This window comes from Sphaerodactylus townsendi, linkage group LG09, assembly GCF_021028975.2.
Source record: "Sphaerodactylus townsendi isolate TG3544 linkage group LG09, MPM_Stown_v2.3, whole genome shotgun sequence".
In the NCBI taxonomy this organism is placed as follows: Eukaryota; Metazoa; Chordata; class Lepidosauria; order Squamata; family Sphaerodactylidae; genus Sphaerodactylus; species Sphaerodactylus townsendi.
This window is the reverse complement of record NC_059433.1, coordinates 71,048,963-71,070,019: the sequence shown is the minus strand read 5'-3', so window position 1 is coordinate 71,070,019 and position 21,057 is coordinate 71,048,963. Positions and strand designations below refer to the sequence as shown.

The window sequence follows — 21,057 nt, the reverse complement described above, 5'->3', positions numbered from 1 at the left end:
ACTCCACGATGGTGGTGAGTCTCAAAGGGCTTGGTCATGCTCCACATATACTGATTATGGATCGGAGGTGTCAGGCAAAGGAGTCCCATCCTTTGGCTCATAGCTCAGGGTTCGCAACCCAGAGCCAGGAATCTGATCAGCTAGGGGTCTGCAACCTGTGGCTCTCCAGATGTTCATGGACTACTATTCTCATCAGCCCCTGCCACCATGGCCAATTGGCAGATAGAAGACCCATTCGACAATCATAAGAACATAAGAACAAGCCAGTTGGATCAAACCAGAGTCCATCTAGTCCAGCACTCTGCTACTCGCAGTGGCCCACCAGGAGCCTTTGGGAGCTCACATGCAGGATGTGAAAGCAATGGCCTTCTGCGGCTGTTGCTCCCGAGCACCTGGTCTGCTAAGGCATTTGCAATCTCAGATCAAGGAGGATCAAGATTGGTAGCCATAAATCGACTTCTCCTCCATCAATCTGTCCAAGCCCCTTTTAAAGCTATCCAGGTTAGTGGCCATCACCACCTCCTGTGGCAGCACATTCCAAACACCAATAACACGTTGCGTGAAGAAGTGTTTCCTTTTATTAGTCCTAATTCTTCCCCCCAGCATTTTCAATGAATGCCCCCTGGTTCTAGTATTGTGAGAAAGAGAGAAAAATTTCTCCCTGTCAACATTTTCTACCCCATGCATAATTTTATAGACTTCAGTCATATCCCCCCTCAGCCGCCTCCTTTCCAAACTAAAGAGTCCCAAACGCTGCAGCCTCTCCTCATAAGGAAGGTGCTCCAGTCCCTCAATCATCCCCATTGCCCTTCTCTGCACTTTTTCTATTTCTTCAATATCCTTTTTGGAAGCCTTCACTCCCTTTCTTGTTTATGTTGCATATCCCGGTCTGTATTCTTAGCTGCTTTGAGTCCCCATTGGGGAGAGAAGCATGATATAAATATATTAAATAAGTGAAATAACGTGGACATTCACTAGAACCAGATGGCAGCATCTGTTTGTGGCACCTTCTCCTGCAGTTCTCGATTCCCAGAAAACTATCTGCTGGTGTCTCTCAACCACACTCGTAAAAGGCTATTTGGCTAAAAAGCATTATATATTTGAAATATCTGAAAAAATATTACTGAGGCAACAGATTATTCCGGGGCCACTTGGCACACTACCTGTATTGCTTAATAAACCCTGCTCAAAGGAAAGCCATAATGCTTGCCAGGTTTAATGTTATGCCTTCTGCCCTGTTACATGGCAGATTTAATAAGCAAGAAAAGGCTAAAAGATTGTGCCCATGTAACGATGGCTCAGTTGAATCTCTGGCCCACCAATTACTGCACTGTCTCAGATTCAAGGAAATCAGATCCAAGTTTGTGAAACTTACTCCTTTACATTTACCCCATCTCCCCGATTTAATTAGATTACACTACTTGTTGGACAATCCTGATCCTTCTCTCTGTATGATAGTGGCAGACTTTCTCCTGGAAATTACCAAACGCCAGTAGATTTCCTTCGACCTAACATTTATTTCCTGTATTGTATATGCTTTTTAATCCGTTTTTTATTATTGTTGTACTATTGTCTATGCCAATAAAGGCTTGCTAAAATAAAAAAAAAACAGATTGTTCACTTGAATTGGATTGTGGGGGGAGCAGATTATTCTCTTGAACTGGTTAAGCGCTCAATTTGCCTGCAAAGAAAAAGACAAAAGATCAGCTCCTCTCGAATGTGCAGTTTCTATTCCCCGATGACTTTAAAGAAAAACGTTCCCATTAGAGAACCTTGGCTATGCTTGAAATGAAAGGTGAAGCAGAAAAAAATAAAACGTCATAAATATATTTTGTGAGTGTGTGTGTGTGTGTTGTGTGTGTGTGTGGCCCTTTCTGTACAAGTTGTGTAGAACATTCCAATAACATTTTCAATTCCCTTCCCCTTACCACAATGTTTGTCTGCACATACTTCCTCCAAACATTTCATGAATGCTGTAAAAAATTTTTTTTTGCTTGTTGATTGATTGATTTAGAGATTTGTAGCAAGAATCTTTTTTGCTTACTGATTAAGAGGAACAGCAGCAAACAGCTCAGCAGAATAGTAAGCAGTCCTCCCAAGAAGAATCTGAAATCACAAGAACAGTGCTCACGTTGTTGTTTTAAACTCAAACATAAATATACCACCTTAGACAGATCATGGGGAAGTTTAGTAAACTTTTTAGTAAAGACTTGGGATCTGCAACAGATATGTTAAACTCGGGTTTTAATCTTAACTGAATTATACCTTGACTCATAGTTCTTTTGTTTTATAAACTTTTTGTTTTATAACTGAACCAACTGCTAAATTTTTAATTCACGTTATCTGTTTGTATAAATGATCTGTGACGCTGGTATGTATAACTATTCATAGACGGCAAGTGTAACTTTCTTCAAATTCAGTATTCGTGTTTATTTGCACCTCAACATGTTATGCCAATAAAGGTTTATTGTATTGTATAAAATTCCTCAGGAAGCACAAGCATAAGCATTTTATTGTCATTGTGCACGCACAACGAAATTTACAGCAGCATTCCTCGAGGCACACAATTTCAGACTCATACCCCACCCTCACTTTCCCCTTCCTCCACCCATCCCTCCACAGCCCCAAACACATCAACACGAAGCCACGGAGTTCAGCATCGCCACAGCTCTAGAGTAGAAGCTGTCTCTAAGCCTCTTTGTCCTAGTTTTGATAGACCTGTATCATCTGCCAGATGGTAACAGTTCAAAAAGAGAGTGTGCTGGATGAGACGGGTCTCTCAGAATATTTTGGGCTTTCTTTAGGCTTCAGGAATTATAGAGTTCTTCCAAGGAGGGGAGAGGGCAGCCGATAATCCTCTGTGCAGTAGTGATCACCCTTTGGAGCGCCTTCCTATCTGCCACTGTGCAACTGGAGAACCATACACAGATGCAGTAGGTTAAGACACTCTCTATAGCACAGTGGTAAAAGGACACCAGGAGTTATCAGGAAGATGGAAATGTTATCACGTGTAAAGATCCAAAACTGTAGTATTATTTATTCTCCATCTGCACTGTTGATGCCCTTTGCCACCTCTCGCAGTCTGAATTTAACAGGTTAGACGTGCATTCTCACACACGTTATCTCAGCAATTGCATATTGGTATCCACAAAAACAGAAACTACTGTTGGCACGGTCAACATGTGAGAAGCTGTGCAGAGATACACCAAGTGAAAGAAGGGAATCTTTCTTCATTTCCATTCCTCTCTAAAAAAAATACTCCAGTTATCCCAAGTCTTGCTGGATGCTTCTTTAGGGATATTTGTTTTAAACAATGCGTGTTCCAGGTACGCCACTAAGTTCTCCTCCTCAAACCCCACCCACCTCAGGCTCCACCTCAAAAATCAGCAGGTATTTCCCAATTCGGAGCTGGCTACCCTATATCTACAGTTCAGACCCATGGATGCCTAATGTCTAGTTTGGCCCTGAGCTAGAGATGCAGCTGACCAAGAAGTGGGGAAGGCCCATAACTGGTCTCAAGGTCCTTTGAAGAGTAGCTTGTTATCTGCTTAGAGAAGTCACTGTGGACATTATGCATTAAAGCATGACTTGTGGAGCATTCGTTCCAGAGGTGGGATCCAGCAGGTTCTCACCAGTTCCCGAGAGCGGGTTATTAATTATTTGTGTGTGCCGAGAGGGGGTTACTAATTGGGTCCGCTTTTCCGTCTCCACGCCCTCACCTCCCCAAGAGGCATACTGCCTTTGAACGTGAAGGTTCCATATAGCAATTGCGACTAATAATGTCACTCCCTGAACTGGGTTCATCCCTTTCAGGTACTGCAATTCATGGATTCTCAGCCTTTCGTACCTTTTATCTCACCAGTCTCTATCAAAGAACCTGTGTGTTTCACCATTGCTGTGTTCAGATTTGTGAGCTGGGGCATTTTCTATAATGTGATGATGATTTAGAAATGACCTGGTGCAAAAAAATTGGGGGGGCGTCGTGGTGGGGTGGCTGCCCATTGGGGGGCATCACACTCAGGTTTTGCCCAGGGCTCAAGTTTGCCTAGGTACGCCTCTGACCCCTTTGCTGAGGGGGGGCTGGCGAGGGAACCTGTTACTAAAATTTTTGGATCCCACCACTGATTCATTCGTGTTACCTTGTGCCCAGAGAAATGATGAACCCTGTAGAGATCATGAGCATTTGGCAAATGTCTTTCCTCGCTGTATAAGGATGAGAGAGAAAAGCAGACAGAGAAAGGTTATTCTTTTTATATGCAGAACGGTAGCTTTTATCCAACACCTCTAGTTCTTTTCAGTTCTTTTTGGAACCGTAGTGAGGGGGAACTGAGCCCGGGGCATGTGTGTGCCCTGCGCCCCTGCCATGCCCCCGCACCAGCACGTGCCCGGTGCAAGACGCCCCACGCCACCCCCCTAGCAGCTCCACGTCTGGTTCTTTTGATATGCGGGAATGTTGAACTGTCAGCTTGCTTGGATGTCCAGAATTCTACCACACAGCAATATAATGTGGCAGAGCCACATTTTCTGCTGTTCGGCCTCTCCTATGTAAAAAAGAGTGTTTCAACCAGAGCTGGGATCCAGCAGGTTCTCACAGGTTCCCGGGAGTAGGTTACTAATTATTGGTGTGTGCCGAGAGGGGGTTACTAATGGGTGATTTTGCCACGTGATTTTGGCCTGAGTTACGCCCCTCCTCTCAGCAGTAGCGCACAGAACTTGAAGCAGTCTAGCAGGAGGTGCACCGGTGTGCATGGTAGCCTGCGCCTGCGTGCATTCGTTTCCCGCCCAAGGACCGGCGCGGCGGCGGCGGCCTTGCCACAGCCCCGCCCAGGAATGCCCCGCCCCTGGAATGCCCAGCCACGCCCCTGTCGTGCCCCGTCCAGCCCCATTGGTGCTACGCCACAGTTTGAATCCCACCACCATGGGAACCTGTTATTAAAATTTTTGGATCCCACCACTGGTTTCAACATAATGGTTAAGTGATACACAGAGGCTGTTATCTGGCAAACTATTTATTAATAAAAAAAAATACATTATAATTGAGTTTTGAGCCACTGGTGCAGTTATTATTTCATATCTCTACAGGTGCGCCTACCTACATTGTATGCCATGACTGACCCACCTGGAGGTCAGCAACTGGGCCTCAAAAGAGTGAAGCATGAAATAACATTACATCGATGCTGTTCCTGATTGCTCCTTCCCGCGGTATTGTGACACCCTTCTTTAATTACAGGACTGATTATCTGGGGCAAAAATAGCCACGTGACGCTAATCCTTCAGCTGGGATGCTTCCTCAATTGAGGAAATCCCAGAGCAGTCAAAGGCCTAGGGGGAAAGGGCTGATTAGGAGAGAAGACGGCAATCTCACATTCACGTAAATGAGGTCAAATAATTCAAGACTCCTTAAGTGTTACCATTGACCCAATAACCAAGTGAGGAATCGGGTCACCAGCCGATTGAATCCTTCAGATTCCAGAGCAGTGGCAGAATTAGTCTGGTGCCTCAAAAAAAATAAGTATGGATCTGATGGCCCTTTCCAGAGGACTAAGTTTTCATCAGCAGAATTTATTCTAAGTTCCACCACCAAGCCCCGCACAAGCAGCTGGCAGCCGGGCCCCCCCCCCCCCCGTGAACTGTTTTGAATCCAAAAGAGAACAAGAATGAATAGAGGAAGAGGCAGACAGAAAGGGAAAATAAAGGAAACAAGAGTCAGGAAGGGTAGGGAAATGAGAAAGAAGGAAAATAACAGAGAACAATAAACATGCAGTTGCCTTGAAAAGAATGGGGGGTGAGAACTAGCATGGTGTAGTAGTTAAGAGAAGGTGGATTCTAATCTGGAGAACCAGGTTTGATTCCCCACTCCTCCACCTGAGTGGCAGAGGCTTATCTGGTGAACCAGGTGTGTTCCCGCACTCCTACATTCCTGCTGGGTGACCTTGGGCTAGTCACAGCTCTTCGGAACTCTCTCAGACCCACCTACCTCACAAGGTGTCTGTTGTGGGGAGAGGAAGGGAAAGGAGCTTGTCAGCCACCTTGAGTCTCCTTATAGGAGAGAAAGGTGGGGTATAAATCCAAACTCCTCTTCCTCTTCTTGTTTTTCTTTTCACCCCAACACCCATCCAAATATTTGGAGATGAGATTATCTTTGTTCCCAATTGATATCTGTGGACTGGTGCAGGGGGTAGAAATGCTGAAAGAAACAATGCGCGTGAACAGGTTTCAGGGTTTGAGTTTTTGAAAGGTCACAGAAAAGGAAGAAACAAGGCTGTGTTCTGAAGTTGCCTTGAGATATAAAGCAGCTTCATGTGGAGGACTGGGGAACCAAATCCAATTCTCCAGATTAGAGTCCTCTTCACCATCATACCACGCTGGCTGTAATGGTGTAGCCACGCAGCACATTCAACTCACTTGTAAAGGCCAACGATTGTTCATGGAGCTCCTCTTCTGCCAGGACACAGGCGCAAGGAGACAAATACTGGTGTGCTTTTGGTCCTCTGAAAATATCTTTTGAAGAAGATGGTGAGTTTGGTGCTGGATTGCGCTTTTCTTCTGTGTGGGCTTTAGCTCTCCAAGAAACATCAGTAGTGCCTGTAGAACATGATAGGTGACTCAACCCACGGTAGGGACTTTAGAAATATGAAATGACATGGCCTCTGAGGGATTGTGGGAAAAAGGGAACAATTTGGAAATCTTATACCATCCCTAAAAACCTCTTCCTCCTAAACTTTATAAGCATTTGGGGAGTTTAAGCGGACAGATTTTCTCCCCCTTCCATTTATTTACTTTATTACAGGGGTGGCCAACATATGGTGTTCCAGATGTTCATGCAGAGGTGGGATCCAGCAGGTTCTCACCAGTTCCCAAGAGTGGGTTACTAATTATTTGTGTGTGCCGAGAGGGGGTTACTAATGGGGTCCGCTTTTCCATCTCCACGCCCTCGCCTCCCTGAGAGGCATACTGCCTTTGAATATAGCGATTGCGACTAATAATGTAACTCCCTAAACTGGGTTAATCCCTTTCAGGTACTGCAATTCATGGATTCTCAGCCTTTCGTACCTTTTATCTCACCAGTCTCTCTATCAAAGAACCTGTGTGTTTCACCAGTGCTGTGCTCAGATTTGTGAGTTGGGGCATTTTCTATAATGTGATGATGATTTAGAAATGACCTGGTGCAAAAAAAATTTTTTTGAGGTCGTGGTGGGGTGGCTGCCCATGCGGGGGGGGGGGGGGGCATCCAACTCAGGTTTTGCCCAGGGCTCAGGTCTGCCTAGGTACGCCTCTGCCCCCTTTGCTGAGGGGGGGGGGGCTGGCGAGGGAACCTGTTACAAAAAACCCACCACTGTATTCATGGACTATAACTCCAATCAGCCCTGCCATGGGGCTGATGGGAATTGTAGTCCATGAACATCTGGAGCACCATAGGTTGGCCACCCCTACCTTATTATGTACACCCCTGCCTTTAATGAGGATTTGAAATGGCTTGCAACATTCTTTTCTGCCCTGTTTTATCTTCACAACAAACTTGCAAAGGAGGTTAAGGTGAGAGAGTGACTGGCTCAAGGTCACCTAGCAGAGCTTCCGTGGGGGACCTGAATCGGGGACGCGTATATCCTTGCCCGGCTCTCTAACTAGTATAGCACACTGGCTCTACGGCTGACTCTCAGCTGCTCTCACGGTTCTGTACCACTTCTCTGCACCCAGTTCTCCTCAGACTCTTTTGAAGACTCAAACCACCAACTCAAAAAGGACATCGAAGAGATAGAAAAAGTCCAGAGAAGGGCAACGAGGATGATTGAGGGACTGGAGCACCTTCCTTATGAGGAGAGGCTGCAGCGTTTGGGACTCTAGTTTGCAGAGGAGATGTCTGAGGAGAGATATGATTGAAGTCTATAAAATTATACATGGGATAGAAAATGTTGACAGAGAGAAATTTTTCTCTCTTTCTCACAACACTAGAACCAGGGGGCATTCATTGAAAATGCTGGGGGGAAGAATTAGGACTAATAAAAGGAAGCACTTCTTCACACAACGTGTGATTGGTGTTTGGAATATGCTGCCACAAGAGGTGGTGATGGCCACTAACCTGGATAGCTTTGAAGGGAGCTTGGACAGATTTATGGAGGAGAAGTCGATCTCTGGCTACCAATCTTGATCCTCCTTGATTTGAGGTTGCAAATGCCTTAGCAGACCAGGTGCTCGGGAGCAACAGCCGCAGAAGGCCATTGCTTTCACCTCCTGCATGGGAGCTCCCAAAGGCACCTGGTGGGCCACTGCGAGTAGCAGAGTGCTGGACTAGATGGACTCTGGTCTGGTCCAGGAGGCCAGTTCTTATGTTCTTATGTTCTAACTCCAAATTCCAACCAATGAGTCAGAATGGAGTGGCCAGCTGTATGAAAAGCCAGTGATAGATCCCCTATCCACCTTCCTTCCTTCCTTCCTTCCTTCCTTCCTTCCTTCCTTCCTTCCTTCCTTCCTTCCTTCCTTCCTTCCTTCCTTCCTTCCTTCCTTCCTTCCTTCCTTCCTTCCTTCCTTCCTTCCTTCCTTCCTTAATTATACCGCCCTCCCCCTGAGATCATCCACTTGTGCCACCATAACTATCTGAACTCAGGCATAATGCCAGACTGGAATAGGTCAAGGACAGGTGAAGGAGACAGCCATGTGCTTGTCCTCGGACAATGTCATTGCTCACCATTGCTGTCATATTGGCCGGCGTCCACTTCACCGTCTCTTTCCAGCCAAGACTCCTCCACAAAATGTGCATTTATATCACTGCCAGCAGGACCATTTAGCCATGAATCTGACACACTCAGATTGAACAGACTATGAAGGGATCGGCGGATTCGCTTCCTTCTCCGGAATATTCTTCCTCAGATGGGAAAAAGATTAAAGGCACATCATAAAATGTTTGTAAAAACGTCTAGGGCAGGGGTCTTCAAACTATGGCCCTCCAGAGGTTCAGAGACTACAATACCCATGAGCCCTACCACTTGGCCATGCTGGCAGGGGCTGATGGGAATTGTAGTCCATGAACATCTGGAGGGCCATAGTTTGAAGACCTCTGGTCTAGGGACATTGATTCCTTAGTTCTCAGCCCCCAGCGGCAATGGAGCTGAAGTCTGTGGAGCTCATGTAACATGTCGTCTTCCCTTGATAACTTTGCTCCTGTTCTCTTCTTCTCTTCCCACACACAGGTGGTTTGCCCTGCTGTCAAAATTTAGACAGTAAGCTCCTTCCAATAGAGATTGACCTTTGCTCAGTGTCATTCTGTGAAGAGTCTCACACAGGTATTGACAGAATTACATATCTGCATCATGAGCTGCCGTCTAAGCCCTTGGGGTTCACAAAACCACAGGGAATCATAAAGCAAACAAATAACAAAAATTAAATTTCTATAATAATACTACCTACTTTTTTTTTGCCGTCCAGTCACAGTTGACTTATGGCACCCCCTGGTGGGGTTTTCAAGACAAGAAACTTCCAGAGGTGGTTTGCCATAACCTGCCTCTGTAACCTCTATCTGTGGGTTCTGTGGGGCAGAACTTGGAATGAGTTTGCAACAACAAATTTTTTAAAAAACCAAATGGTTTACTTTCTTAACATATAACATCAACATTTAACATCACACTTCAAGGTCCTGTCCAGGTTGCATTTTCAAGTCCTTATATTTACAGTCTACTGATACTGCCAAGTCCAATTCTTCTTTGCAAGTGGGTTGGCTCCTGAAGACTCCAAGGGCTTGATGAACAGGATTCAACATGATGAAGGTTTCCAGGAGAACTCTCACCCATTACAAACATAAAAGACCCTTAACAAGGTGTTAAGGGCTTATACCAATCAAGGTCCGAGTCTGGTAGCCTTGTCTCCTCCAAACCACATGAGCTCTGCAGCCTTGTGCTGCTCCTTTGAGTCTCCACCCCTTTCTGGGTCAACCCATTCTGAGCAAAGGGGTTACACCTCCACATCGCGACCCTGGTTTTCCTTGGAGGTCTCTCATCTAAGTACTAACCTGCTCAGCTTCCGAGACCCGAGGAGATCAGGCCATCCACGTTCGGGCTAATCTACCAGGCCATCCATGTTCGGGCTAATCTACCCAGCTCCATAAATACCCTGAATGAGAATATCATTTTAGGTTCCACCTAGGATTTGCAAGTCTAGGCACCAGGTGGAACCTCCAGTGGGAGGGAGCTCCATTAGTGGAGCACCACCACAAACAAGGCCCTGCCGGGGCTGTCTGCTCTATTTCAGCAGGTGGATGCTACTGCATAGGGCTGTCGAGCAGTTCTTCACTCACCTGATTAATTTCTCTTTATAGGTAATGCTTGTCTGTGGGAGGTTCAGCGTGACATTGCCATCTTCATCGGACAGGAAACTGTCCTCTGTGAGGATGTAGTAGCCATTCATTAGAAGCCGGGGGCTCCGGCGGCACACGAAGGCACAGCCCGTTCCGGGGTTGGTGGAACGGCATTCGTAGGAGGCCTCATGATCCAAAAACAAATCTCTGTAACTGCGATCGTGCGACACAAAAGAACAATCATATGATTCATGTATACTTTATTGGGCAGAGAATCATGTTTTAGGTTCCTGTGCACTTATACAGATCATAACAGGGAGGGAAGGGAGAAAAGAGTCAGCACTCAATTGATATGCCCTATCTCACATAGCCTGGGTAATGCCAGTCACACTTTGCGGTCAGGAAAGAATTTTCCTCCAGGGCAAATTGGCCAGGGATCCTGGCTTTCCTGGGGGCATAGACAGTGGTGGGATCCAAAAATTTTAGTAACAGGTTCCCATGGTGGTGAGATTCAAACAGTGGTGTAGCACCAATGGGGCTGGGTGGGGCATGATGGGGGCGTGGCCGGGCATTCCGGGGGCAGGGCATTAATAATTTCTCTGTTACTGTAAAAGAAAAGTTCCTAATTTCCAGCTGGTATCTTTCTGTCCATAATTTAAACTCATTATAGCAAGTCCTATCGTCTACTGCCAACAGAAACAACTACTTCTCCTCTAATTGACTGCCTGTCAAATATTTAATACTTTCAAATACTTAATTTTGTTTCTAGAAATCAAAAGAAGGATACTTTCCTTAAACAAGGAACTTTACCATATTACTAAAACATGTTTTTAAAACAGCCCAACAGGGAGAATTATCCCGTTTTCTACCTTCGCTAACCAGCCACATAGGAAACAACAGGACTTTATGATTTTTGGACCTAATGGAATTTCTAACGGAAAAGCAGACCCAATTAGTAACCCCCTCTCGGCACACACAAATAATTAGTAACCCACTCTCGGGAACTGGTGAGAACCTGCTGGATCCCACCTCTGGGCATAGAGCAGGGGTCCTTGTGAGAGTAGGGGGGGAAACAGTTGTGAATTTTCTGCTGGATTAGATGGCCTTTGAGGTCCCTTTCAGCTCTATGTTTCTGAATTTCCAAGCCAAACTATATGAGACTTTTGGCCACATGTCAGGTCAGGGGAATGAACCCACACAGAAATTGCTTTCCCCAGAGCTTCGAAGTCCAGTTCCCAGAACTCCGTGCCTGCTGCTTGCAAGGCTGTCAAATCCAACACATGCTACAATGCCAGTTAAAAAAAATGCTAAATAATGAAAACGTAAATCGCAGCATTCTGCTCCCCTTCTATCTAAATCACTTTTACACCAACGACACCCCTAAATGGTAATGTTAGCTACCCTACTCTCTAAGTTGTAACATCCTCCCCCATTGGCATTTTCACAGAATAGTATCTTTTAAAATGCGTGGAGGCAGAAAAGAAAAAAGCCTGTTTTTATACAGTGTTGTTTTTTTAAAAACGATTAAAGAGAAGATATTATATGCTTCTGGCAAAGGCTGTATATTTACCCAAATGGACCCAAAGCATCATAACATCATGTACGTACACATTAGTGAGCAAGTACGAGTCACTTTCCTTGAAAGCTGCTGGATTCAAGACTAGGAGCACCTTAAGAAGAAGAAGAGTTTGGATTTATACACCACCTTTCTCTCCTGTAAGGAGACTCAGGGTGGCTTACAAACTCCTTTCCCTTCCTCTCCCCACAACAGACACCTTCTGAGGCAGGTGGGGCTGAGAAAGTCCTGAGAGAACTGTGACTAGCCTAAGGTCACCCAGCAGGAATGTAGGAGTGTGGAAACACACCTGGTTCACCAGATAAGCCTCTGCCACTCAGGTGGAGGAGTGGGGAATCAAACCTGGTTCTCCAGATTAGAATCCACCTGCTCTTAACCCACTACACCATGCCAACGAGATTTTCAGGATACAAGCTTTCAACTGTCAAAGCTCTCTTTAGCCCTTTTTGATAAACGCAGCTTTGAGTTGCAAAGTGTTATGCTCCCGCCTCCAATTTTGTTAGTCTCTAACAGGCTACTAGACTCAAATCTAGTTCTACTGCAGACTAGCACAGCGAATTGTTCTATTGCAGAGTAGCACATCTTCTGAAACATTCCTGGGCAGATATATCAAACAAACAGAAAACTCAGTCTTAGCATTCAGCGGAAATTCCTTTGCTCCAGCCAACTGATATCCTAATGAAGAAAAATACAAGGCAGTAGAAAGTCATCCAGACCTGGAAAAGCTGTTTTGCCAACAACCAAAGTCTCCCAGCTGTTTATCCATTGGACAGGCGGGACTGCTGACCGGACCGTAACAGTTCGGGGTCTGTGAACATTGCTTCTTGCCGCTGCCAAAGTGGCACAGATGGGTCTTTGAGAGGACTGAGGGATGGCAAACGTTTGCTTGTTTCCTTTTGAAACCAGACTGTGCAATCGGATGCGTGGAATGAGGTCATGTTTCCTGCCCAGTAGCCTCACATCACAAGCTCTCGTTTTGAAGAGCCTGCCAGAACAAAAGATTAGACAAGCGAAAAGGCCAGCTGTGACTTATTAAGATACGTTAAACTATAAATAAAACTGGCATTCTCTTGTGTCGGACTTGACAATCAACAGCTGGGGAAGACATCCAGGGAGACAGTGTGGTGTAGTGGTTAGGAGACTGGATCTAGGAGACACAGGCTCAGCTCCTCAGCCTGCAATGAAGCAGGATGGTTTAAATGAAATTGGAACTGCATTGTGAGTCACCCTGGGTGGGATGCTCTCTGCTCAACCTGTGGAGTTGCTGTCAGGATAAAAAGAAGGATGAACCCTGTGTGTGACGACTATGAACTTCTTGGGAGAAGGGTGATGATGAAAATGAACTTGAGAGAAGGAGATGATGGAAGCTGACCTGAAGAAGCCCAGGAAGAAGGGGCAGATGGATGCCCACCAGAGCCCAGAAAGCAAAATGTTGTGAGCAGAGGTTCCGGTTTGCATGCAGAAGGTCCCAGATTCAGTCCTGGGCAGTTTCAGTTAAAATAATAATTTATTTTATCTATTTTATTTTATTAAATTTAATATCCTGCCCTTCCCAGCCTAATTCTGTCTCAGTGTTTTCCAATACATCAGATTCCATCCATCCATCCATCCATCCATCCATCCATCCATCCATCCATCCATCCATCCATCCATCCATCCATCCATCCATCCATCCATCCATCCATCCATCCATCCATCCATCCATCCATCCATCCATCCACCCACCCACCCACCCACCCACCCACCTACCTACCTATATTTATTTATTTATTGGTTAGGTTTATATACCGCCCTCCCCCGGAGGGCTCAGGGCGGTGAACAATAAAATAGAGCACATATGTCAACTTTAAAATCTGTTCAGTATCAAATAATATAGGGTCTAATAAAATAAACCCACCCCATTAATGCAGCATTATTAAAATCCACATAAAAGATGGCTGCTACTATCAAATCCCCTTTAAAACTAGAGGGAAGGGGCGGCAGGATCCATTTGATATTATAAGGAGGGAGGGCCCCTCAGCGGCTAGTCTCCCCAAAGGCCTGGCAGAACAGCTCAGTCTTGCAGGCCCTGCGGAACTCAGTAAGATCCCGCAGGGCCCGGACAACTGGAGGAAGAGCGTTCCACCAGGCCGGGGCCAGAGCTGTAAAGGCTCTGGCCCGGGTGGAGGCCAGCCGTATCATTGAAGGGCCAGGGATCACCAGTAAATTGGCCTCTGCTGAGCGCAGAGACCGATTTGGGACATATGGGGTAAGACTGTCCCGCAGGTACGGAGGTCCATCCATCCATCCATCCATCCATCCATCCATCCATCCATCCATCCATCCATCCATCCATCCATCCATCCATCCATCCATCCATCCATCCATCCATCCATCCATCCATCCATCCATCCATCCTACCTACCTACCTACCTACCTACCTACCTACCTACCTACCTACCTACCTACCTACCTACCTACCTACCTACCTACCTACCTACCCACCCACACAGAGGCAGGCAACGACAAACCACTTCTGAACATCTCTTACTTTGAAAGCCCTTCGATGCCACCATAAGTCAGCTGTGACTTGACAGCCAAAATAAAAGATTCCGTTGAAACAAAAGGGCTCAGACTGCACTCATGTTGTATATCACTGCACTGTAAGTTTACCACTGGGGCCTAAAAAAAGTAGAGTAAGTTTAAAAGCGGCCCCCAATTCAAATAGTGCCTCAATTACCCAATTTGTTAACAACGGCTGCTTCCGTATGTAAGTTTTTTCTCCACCCTTTCTTTCAAAATGGAACACTGATTATGAGTTCACCTACAAAACGTTCTTCTCTAACTCACCTTTGAGACCTTCCCGTCCTCAGCATGTTCTTTCCTAATTCCCCTTTCCTACATTTTTTAAACCTGAAAATGCACTCCAAGCACTTTAGTGTCCCATTTTCAGGGGAGGGGGACACTTGCAGCCCATGGCACACCACCTTTACTACATACTTCACCCAGTGGTGAGATCCAAAAATTTTAGTAACAGGTTCCCAAGGTGGTGGGATTTAAACTGTGGCGTAGCGCCAATGGGACATGGCCGGGCATTCCGGGGGCGGGGCATTCCTGGGCGGGGCTGTGGCAAGGATGCAACTGCTGCGCCGGTCCATGGGCGGGAAACGAATGCACGCAGGTGCAGGCTGCCAAGCACGCCGGTGCACCTCCTGCTAGACTGCTTCAAGTTCTGCGCGCTACTGCTGAGAGGAGGGGCGTAACTAAGGCAAAAACCACGTGGCAAAATCACCCATTAGTCACCCCCTCTCGGCACACACAAATAATTCGTAACCTACTCTCGGGAACCTGTGAGAACCTGCTGGATCCCACCTCTGATTTCACCTCATTCAATCCCCAGCCACTTTTCTGCTCCCCAGATTAAAGGATTAGAGCTTTCCCATCATAACCCCCAACATTTTCCCCCTACCATCCTTTTTTGCTGTTTATCTTGTCTTTCCAATAGAAGCAAGCTCGCTCGCTCGTTTGCTCGCTTCTTTGGGACGTTTTGCTTGGTTCCAACACGGTGCTGTTATTTGAGAGGTGTGTTTGCTTCTCCATAATACTGCAAAGGCCATTGATGCACTTGATCTCCTTCACACTGAGTATACATTCCCTTTGGGTTTGATTCTTGGTTACGCTGATGTTTCCTCCTCTTCGGAACTCACCGAGCTCTCAGATCAGAGAATCTCTGCAGTTTCTGAAACCTGTTAAAATGCATTTTTTTTCTCTCTCTCTTTGCAGGGAAAGCGAAGGAGATCACTGTGTGTTTCTCGGGGTTTTCTTGCTTCTCTCCACCTCTCCCCACCCACACAAGAATGGTTTCGCCCACTCTTCAGGCCACTTTTCAAAACCATCGGAAAGGTTCTATCTCTTTTTCTTCAAAGAAAAATAATAATGCTGAAGATCTATTGCTGCAGCCACAGACATTATGAAATTGACATGGTCTGGCAACATAATTCTAGACCAAAAATGGCAACAAACAAAAGACAACAGGGAACCTCCCCAAATGGAGGCTGCCCAGAAAGAATAAGGAAGTGTTGGGCAGGCAAAATGGAAGCTTGGCTCAGATAGCGATACTTTGCAGGGGGAGAATTCCTGTATAAACAAAAAAAAACCACAGGAAAGATCTGCTGCAAAGCAAACAGCTGCAGAATATGTCATACGGGCATAAATGGCCAAAGCCTCCAACGTTTCCGCTCTCTGAACCTCCAACCACTTGGGGAAGCTGAGAGCACATCAACAAATTCATGGAGGATGGATATCTGTTCCCTCTAGTACTAGAGGCAGTATGCCACTTTATATCAATTGCTGGGCAGTGTAGGTAGAAGGATGCTGTTACCTTCATCCTGTTTGCAGGATTCCTAGAGGCAGCTGGTTTGTCATTGTGTGGAACTGAACGCTGGACTAGATGGGTCTTTGATCTGATCCAGTAGGATTCTTCTTATGTTCTCTTAAACAGAGTTAAGCCTGATGAAAATGGGCGGAGGAATGAAAAATACCCTGCCATGAAGATAAGAGCAGTACCTTTTAGTAGAGCGGAGAGAGAGATGACAACTTTTGCCTTGTTCTTACATGTTTGTTCATTCCCCAGATTTTTAAAAATTCCCTTGGTACCATATCAGATTTGATGTTATTACCGCTGCTGCTCGGGTAACAATAAGTGATTTCAGCTCAGCAATTTAATGAGGTGCAGGAAGCGGATGGTCTTCAAAGCAAAAGGATTTTATTCGGAGATGGTGGTCACAGCTCGGGCAGGAGAATCGCGCTCTTGCAACCCAGTGCAAGAACTTTTATTCCCAAACTTCAAAGGGGCAGGTAAAAGGGGAGGTGAGGGGGCAAGTCCCTCACCAAACACCAATAAGAAAACAACAATACAAAAGCAAGATACAATTACAACTTCTGAATGGGATTACAAAATCCCGCTGTCAAACGTCTTCTCGCGGGATCTCGCAATGGTGCTGAAGGGAGAGCAGATAACAGCCCATTCAGGAAATCCAGGTGGCCTCGCTACCGCACCCAGCTATCTTTATCAGAAGGCTGTTTCCTTCAGTAATGCCCTGAGGCTCCCGCTCCTCATCTTTACAACAAAGAAAAGTTCAAACTGTCCAATGGTGGTCCCTGCACGTCTTCCAATGGCTGGGGACCTCTGCGTGCTGCCAACAGATTTGATTTGCAAGTCCAAAGGTGGTCTTTTGTCTTTGCTAAGGAGTCGGCTGGGTGTTGGTCTAAGCTGCATTCCAGAGCCAACTTCCTTGTCCCTTAATATCAGCCTCTACAGGCTACTGCTTTTGTTTACAGACACAAATTTCAAAAATAACATTTCTAAACTTAAACATTAGAGAAACCTTAAGGGATAAACACATATACTTATAGGCAAGACTCTCCTAAGTTAACAATAACAAAACCTTAAACAAACTGGAGAACCTAGTCAAACTAAAATCCTAAACAGCGAGCACATCATAATACATCTTAAAAGGGCATAAGCAAGAGGGGAACCATATAGCATTGGCACAATCATACATATACGTTCTCTGTGAACCTTATGGAGGCTTCTGAGCCACACAAGTCTCTGCGTCTGGGCATGGAGCCAGTGTAGTCAGGGAACTTGACTCAGGAAAATATTCTGTTTATTTTCTTGGGTGGTAACAGTGTTGTAAGATACATAAATAGATCTCGCACGCGGGAAGTGTGCATGTAAAAAAGGAAATAACCAAATAGACCTTGCCTATGTGTCATCCATGCCCTAGTGAAATATGGCTACTGTAAATGGGGAGAATGACATTATAGTTTGTTTGTTGTGAATAAAAACCTAGATTTTGTATAACCTGGTCTTTGAAGATGAATGAGGGGCTTTGATTAGACAGTGGCTATTGTAATTTCCTAGAAGGAGTCACACAACTACATGTCAGTTAGCAGGGCATGGAACTGATAGAATGTCGGACTATGATCCTGAGACACCTGGTTTTGAATGCCTTTGGAGACATTCACACATTTCATCAGAGGTGGTCAGAATTGCCAAGACAACACCAAGTTGCAAAATGTCAGACATTTACTACAGCCCAGAAATATGTTAACCTGATCTCGTCAGATCTTGGAAGCTAAGCAGGGTCGTCATTTGGATGGTGGAGCAGCACCGAGGAAGATTCTGCAGAGGAGGACAGTGGCAAATCTCTTCTGCTTCACAGTTGCCTTGAAAGCGCCTTACTGGGGGCTCTCTCTCTCTCTCTGTGTGTATCTATACATGTGTATATACATATATGCATATAAAATATACACATGTATATGTATGTGTACATGTGTGTATATTCACATACATTACATATGTGTGTATAAATGCATATAAAATATATACATGTATGTGTATATATATGGGGTCAATATATACAGATAGACATCAATGTTTTACTTATAATAAATTTATAATAAATTATACGTTTCTATCTATCTATCTATCTATCTATCTATCTATCTATCTATCTATCTATCTATCTATCTATCTATCTATCTATCTATCTATCTATCTATCTATCTATCTATCTATCAATCAATCATCCCGACCCCAAACGGGTGTGTTTATGCACAGATCTTTTTCTTCTTCTTAAGCACACATACGCACACATTCGTATCTATGAATGCATTCACCCGTTTGTGCATAATCTCCTAATTTTGATGAATGGGAATTTTCAGCTGAACACGCAGAGAAAGTTTCTGCACGTGTAGCCAGAAGCCTCAACTTGTTTAGGACGCCAATGAAAAACTGCTCGCGGCACTGTCACCGTAAATGGCTAAATTACAGTCCCTGGGACGAGACTGACAACTTATTATACACACCAAACGCAGCCTCCCCACAATAGATTAAAAACAGTAAGATAAACGTCTGGTTCCTATTTGCATGCCGCCATATGCGGGGCAAAAGCCTAATGCGATACACCCGTGTTTACAGGCAGAGTATCCATAAAATTACACCACAAAATGCTTCATTAGAGGATCCCCCCCCCCTCGATCTCTTCCCCAGCGCCGCCCTCTCTCTTTCCCAGTTTGCCCCGCACACTCAACGGGGAGCCGGAAGTGTCTATAAACATTCAACTCGACGACCTCTTCTCCCTCCTTGCAGGCGGCGGGGATGGCCCGCCTCCTCTTTATCACGTGACAGGGTGAAAATGGCGGCGCCCGGACCGGCTTCCATTTCGCCGAGGCGTGTGTCGCGGGGCAGTGACGTCGCGTGCGGGCGCTGGGGCGCGAGGGGCGGGGCGGGAGGCGACGGCGATGGGGCGCTCGGAGGAGGTAAGGAGAGGCCGGGGGAGGGGGGGGGGTTTGCAATGCGAGTCGTCCCCCCCTCCCCGTCCCTTTGGGGAGCTCGGTAGGTGGTCGGGGGAGCTCTTGGGGAAGGGGCCTGGCGGGGGGCTCTCCCTTCAGGACTGCCCATAGAAAGGACGCCTTTCTCAGCCAGGCCTGGAGCCTCTCATGGGCCCCTTCCCCTTGGGCGGACCCAGCTGGGGCGTTGGGGGTCGCATGACGATGCCAAGGGCCCAGGTACTGAACAGGTGGGAAGAGCCAGAACGGTGGGGTGGCAAAGAGCAGAGGACCCTAATCTGGAGATCTGGGTTTGGTCCCCCACTCCTTCACATGAGCGGCAGACTCTAATCTGGTGAACCAGGTTTGTTTCCTTGCTCCTACACATGAAGCGTGCTGGGTGACCTTGGGCCAGTCACAGTTCTCTCAGAGCTCTCTCAGCCCCACCTACCTCACAAGGTGTCTGTTGTGGGGAAAGGAAGGGAAGGAGTTTGTAAGTGGCTTTGAGATTCCTTAAAGGTAAAGAAAAGCAGGGTATCAATCCAGATTCATCTGTTTAGGCAGTGGCAGCTCACATGTGTTCTCTAAGAGCCAGGACAGTGTAAAAGTCATGAGTGGCAGACTGGGTTTGGTCCCCCACTCCTAGATATAAACAAACCAAGTTTGTTTCCTTGCTCCTCCACATGAACCCTGCTGGGCGATCTTGGGCTAGTGCCAGTTCTCTCAGAACTCTCTCGGCCGTACCTACCTCAGAAGGGGTCTGTTGTGGGGAGAGGAAAGGAAGGAGTTTGTAAGCCCCTTTGAGACTCCTTACAGGAAAGAACAGCAGGGTATAAATCCAAACTCTTCTTGTCTGAAATGGACGCAAGTCAGATCCAGCATGGTGTAGTGTTAAAAGCAGTGGATTCTAATGTGGAGATCTGGGTTTGATCTCCCACTCTTCCACATGAGTGGTGAACTCTAATGTGACCATTTTGTTGTAATATATTGCTGTTGCCTGTGTTAGAATGCCCTCCTAAACAATTCATTTTTGTGCAGCTTGCACAATGCCGTAAGAGTGAGAATCAACGTGGCGGGGTGGTTAACAGTGGTAGACTCTAATCTTGAGAATCAGGTTTTGATTCCCCACTCCTTCACCTGAATGGGGGACTCATCTGATAAACTGGAATTGTTTCCCCTCTCCAAGAAGCCATAGGGCTGACCTTGGGCCGATCACAGTTCTCTCAGAACTCTCTCAGCCCCACCTACCTTATAAGGTGTCTGTTGTAGGGATAATAAGGAAAAAGGAGTTTGTGAGCCACCTTGAGACTCTTTCAAGGTAGAGAAAATATAAATCCAAATCTTCTTGCAGCTCTTCATTGCTATTGTCCTATGGATGAAGATTTATTTATTTACTTAGGGTGCATCTTTTATCTGTCCTGATTTGGATGGCCCAGTCCCACCAGCTCTTGGCAACTATTATTATTATTATTTATTTAGATTTATCCCAGCCTCATGATAGTCTTCAGGGTTGGCTGTGGCACTTTCAAGCTATCTGTCAAATAAGTATAATGTCCTTTCTCCAGTAAGTTTAGGGGGGGCCACACAGTTCTCCTCCCTCTCCATTTTTATCTCCTAACAACCCGGTGAAGTAGTTTGGACTAAGACGCAGCGGCTGGCTCAAGGTCACAAACCAGCACGGTGTAGTGGTTAAGAGCAGTGGACTCTAATCTGGGGAACTAGATTTGTTTCCCCCATTCCTACATACCTGCTGGGTACCTTGGCCTAGTCACAGTTCTCTCAGAACGCTCTCAGCCCCACCTACCTAGAATCATAGAATTGGAAGAGACCCCGAGGGCCATCCAGTCCAACCCCCTGCAATGCGTGTGTGGGGGAAATG

General features: G+C 46.1%; 2 protein-coding genes across 5 annotated transcripts in view; one reads left to right on the top strand and one right to left on the bottom strand.

The window, feature by feature from the left end:
- Positions 1 to 1,511: 1,511 nt before the first annotated feature.
- TMEM71 (transmembrane protein 71) lies at positions 1,512 to 19,311 on the bottom strand. The gene is made up of 8 exons (XM_048508586.1): positions 19,018 to 19,311; positions 12,581 to 12,771; positions 10,289 to 10,501; positions 8,687 to 8,859; positions 6,406 to 6,585; positions 4,140 to 4,203; positions 2,045 to 2,106; positions 1,512 to 1,681 (listed from the first exon to the last, which is right to left on the bottom strand). The coding sequence occupies exons 1-8, from the start codon at positions 19,309 to 19,311 to the stop codon at positions 1,665 to 1,667; spliced, it is 1,194 nt and encodes a 397-aa protein (XP_048364543.1). The 3' UTR covers positions 1,512 to 1,664.
- The window catches only part of PHF20L1 (PHD finger protein 20 like 1), a 76,186-nt gene continuing 74,247 nt past the window's right edge, over positions 19,119 to 21,057 (top strand). For all 4 annotated transcript variants that reach the window (XM_048508050.1, XM_048508049.1, XM_048508048.1 and 1 more), the window contains exon 1: positions 19,119 to 19,169. The gene's annotated coding sequence lies outside the window, so the exon portion shown is untranslated. The remainder of the gene's footprint in view (positions 19,170 to 21,057) is intronic.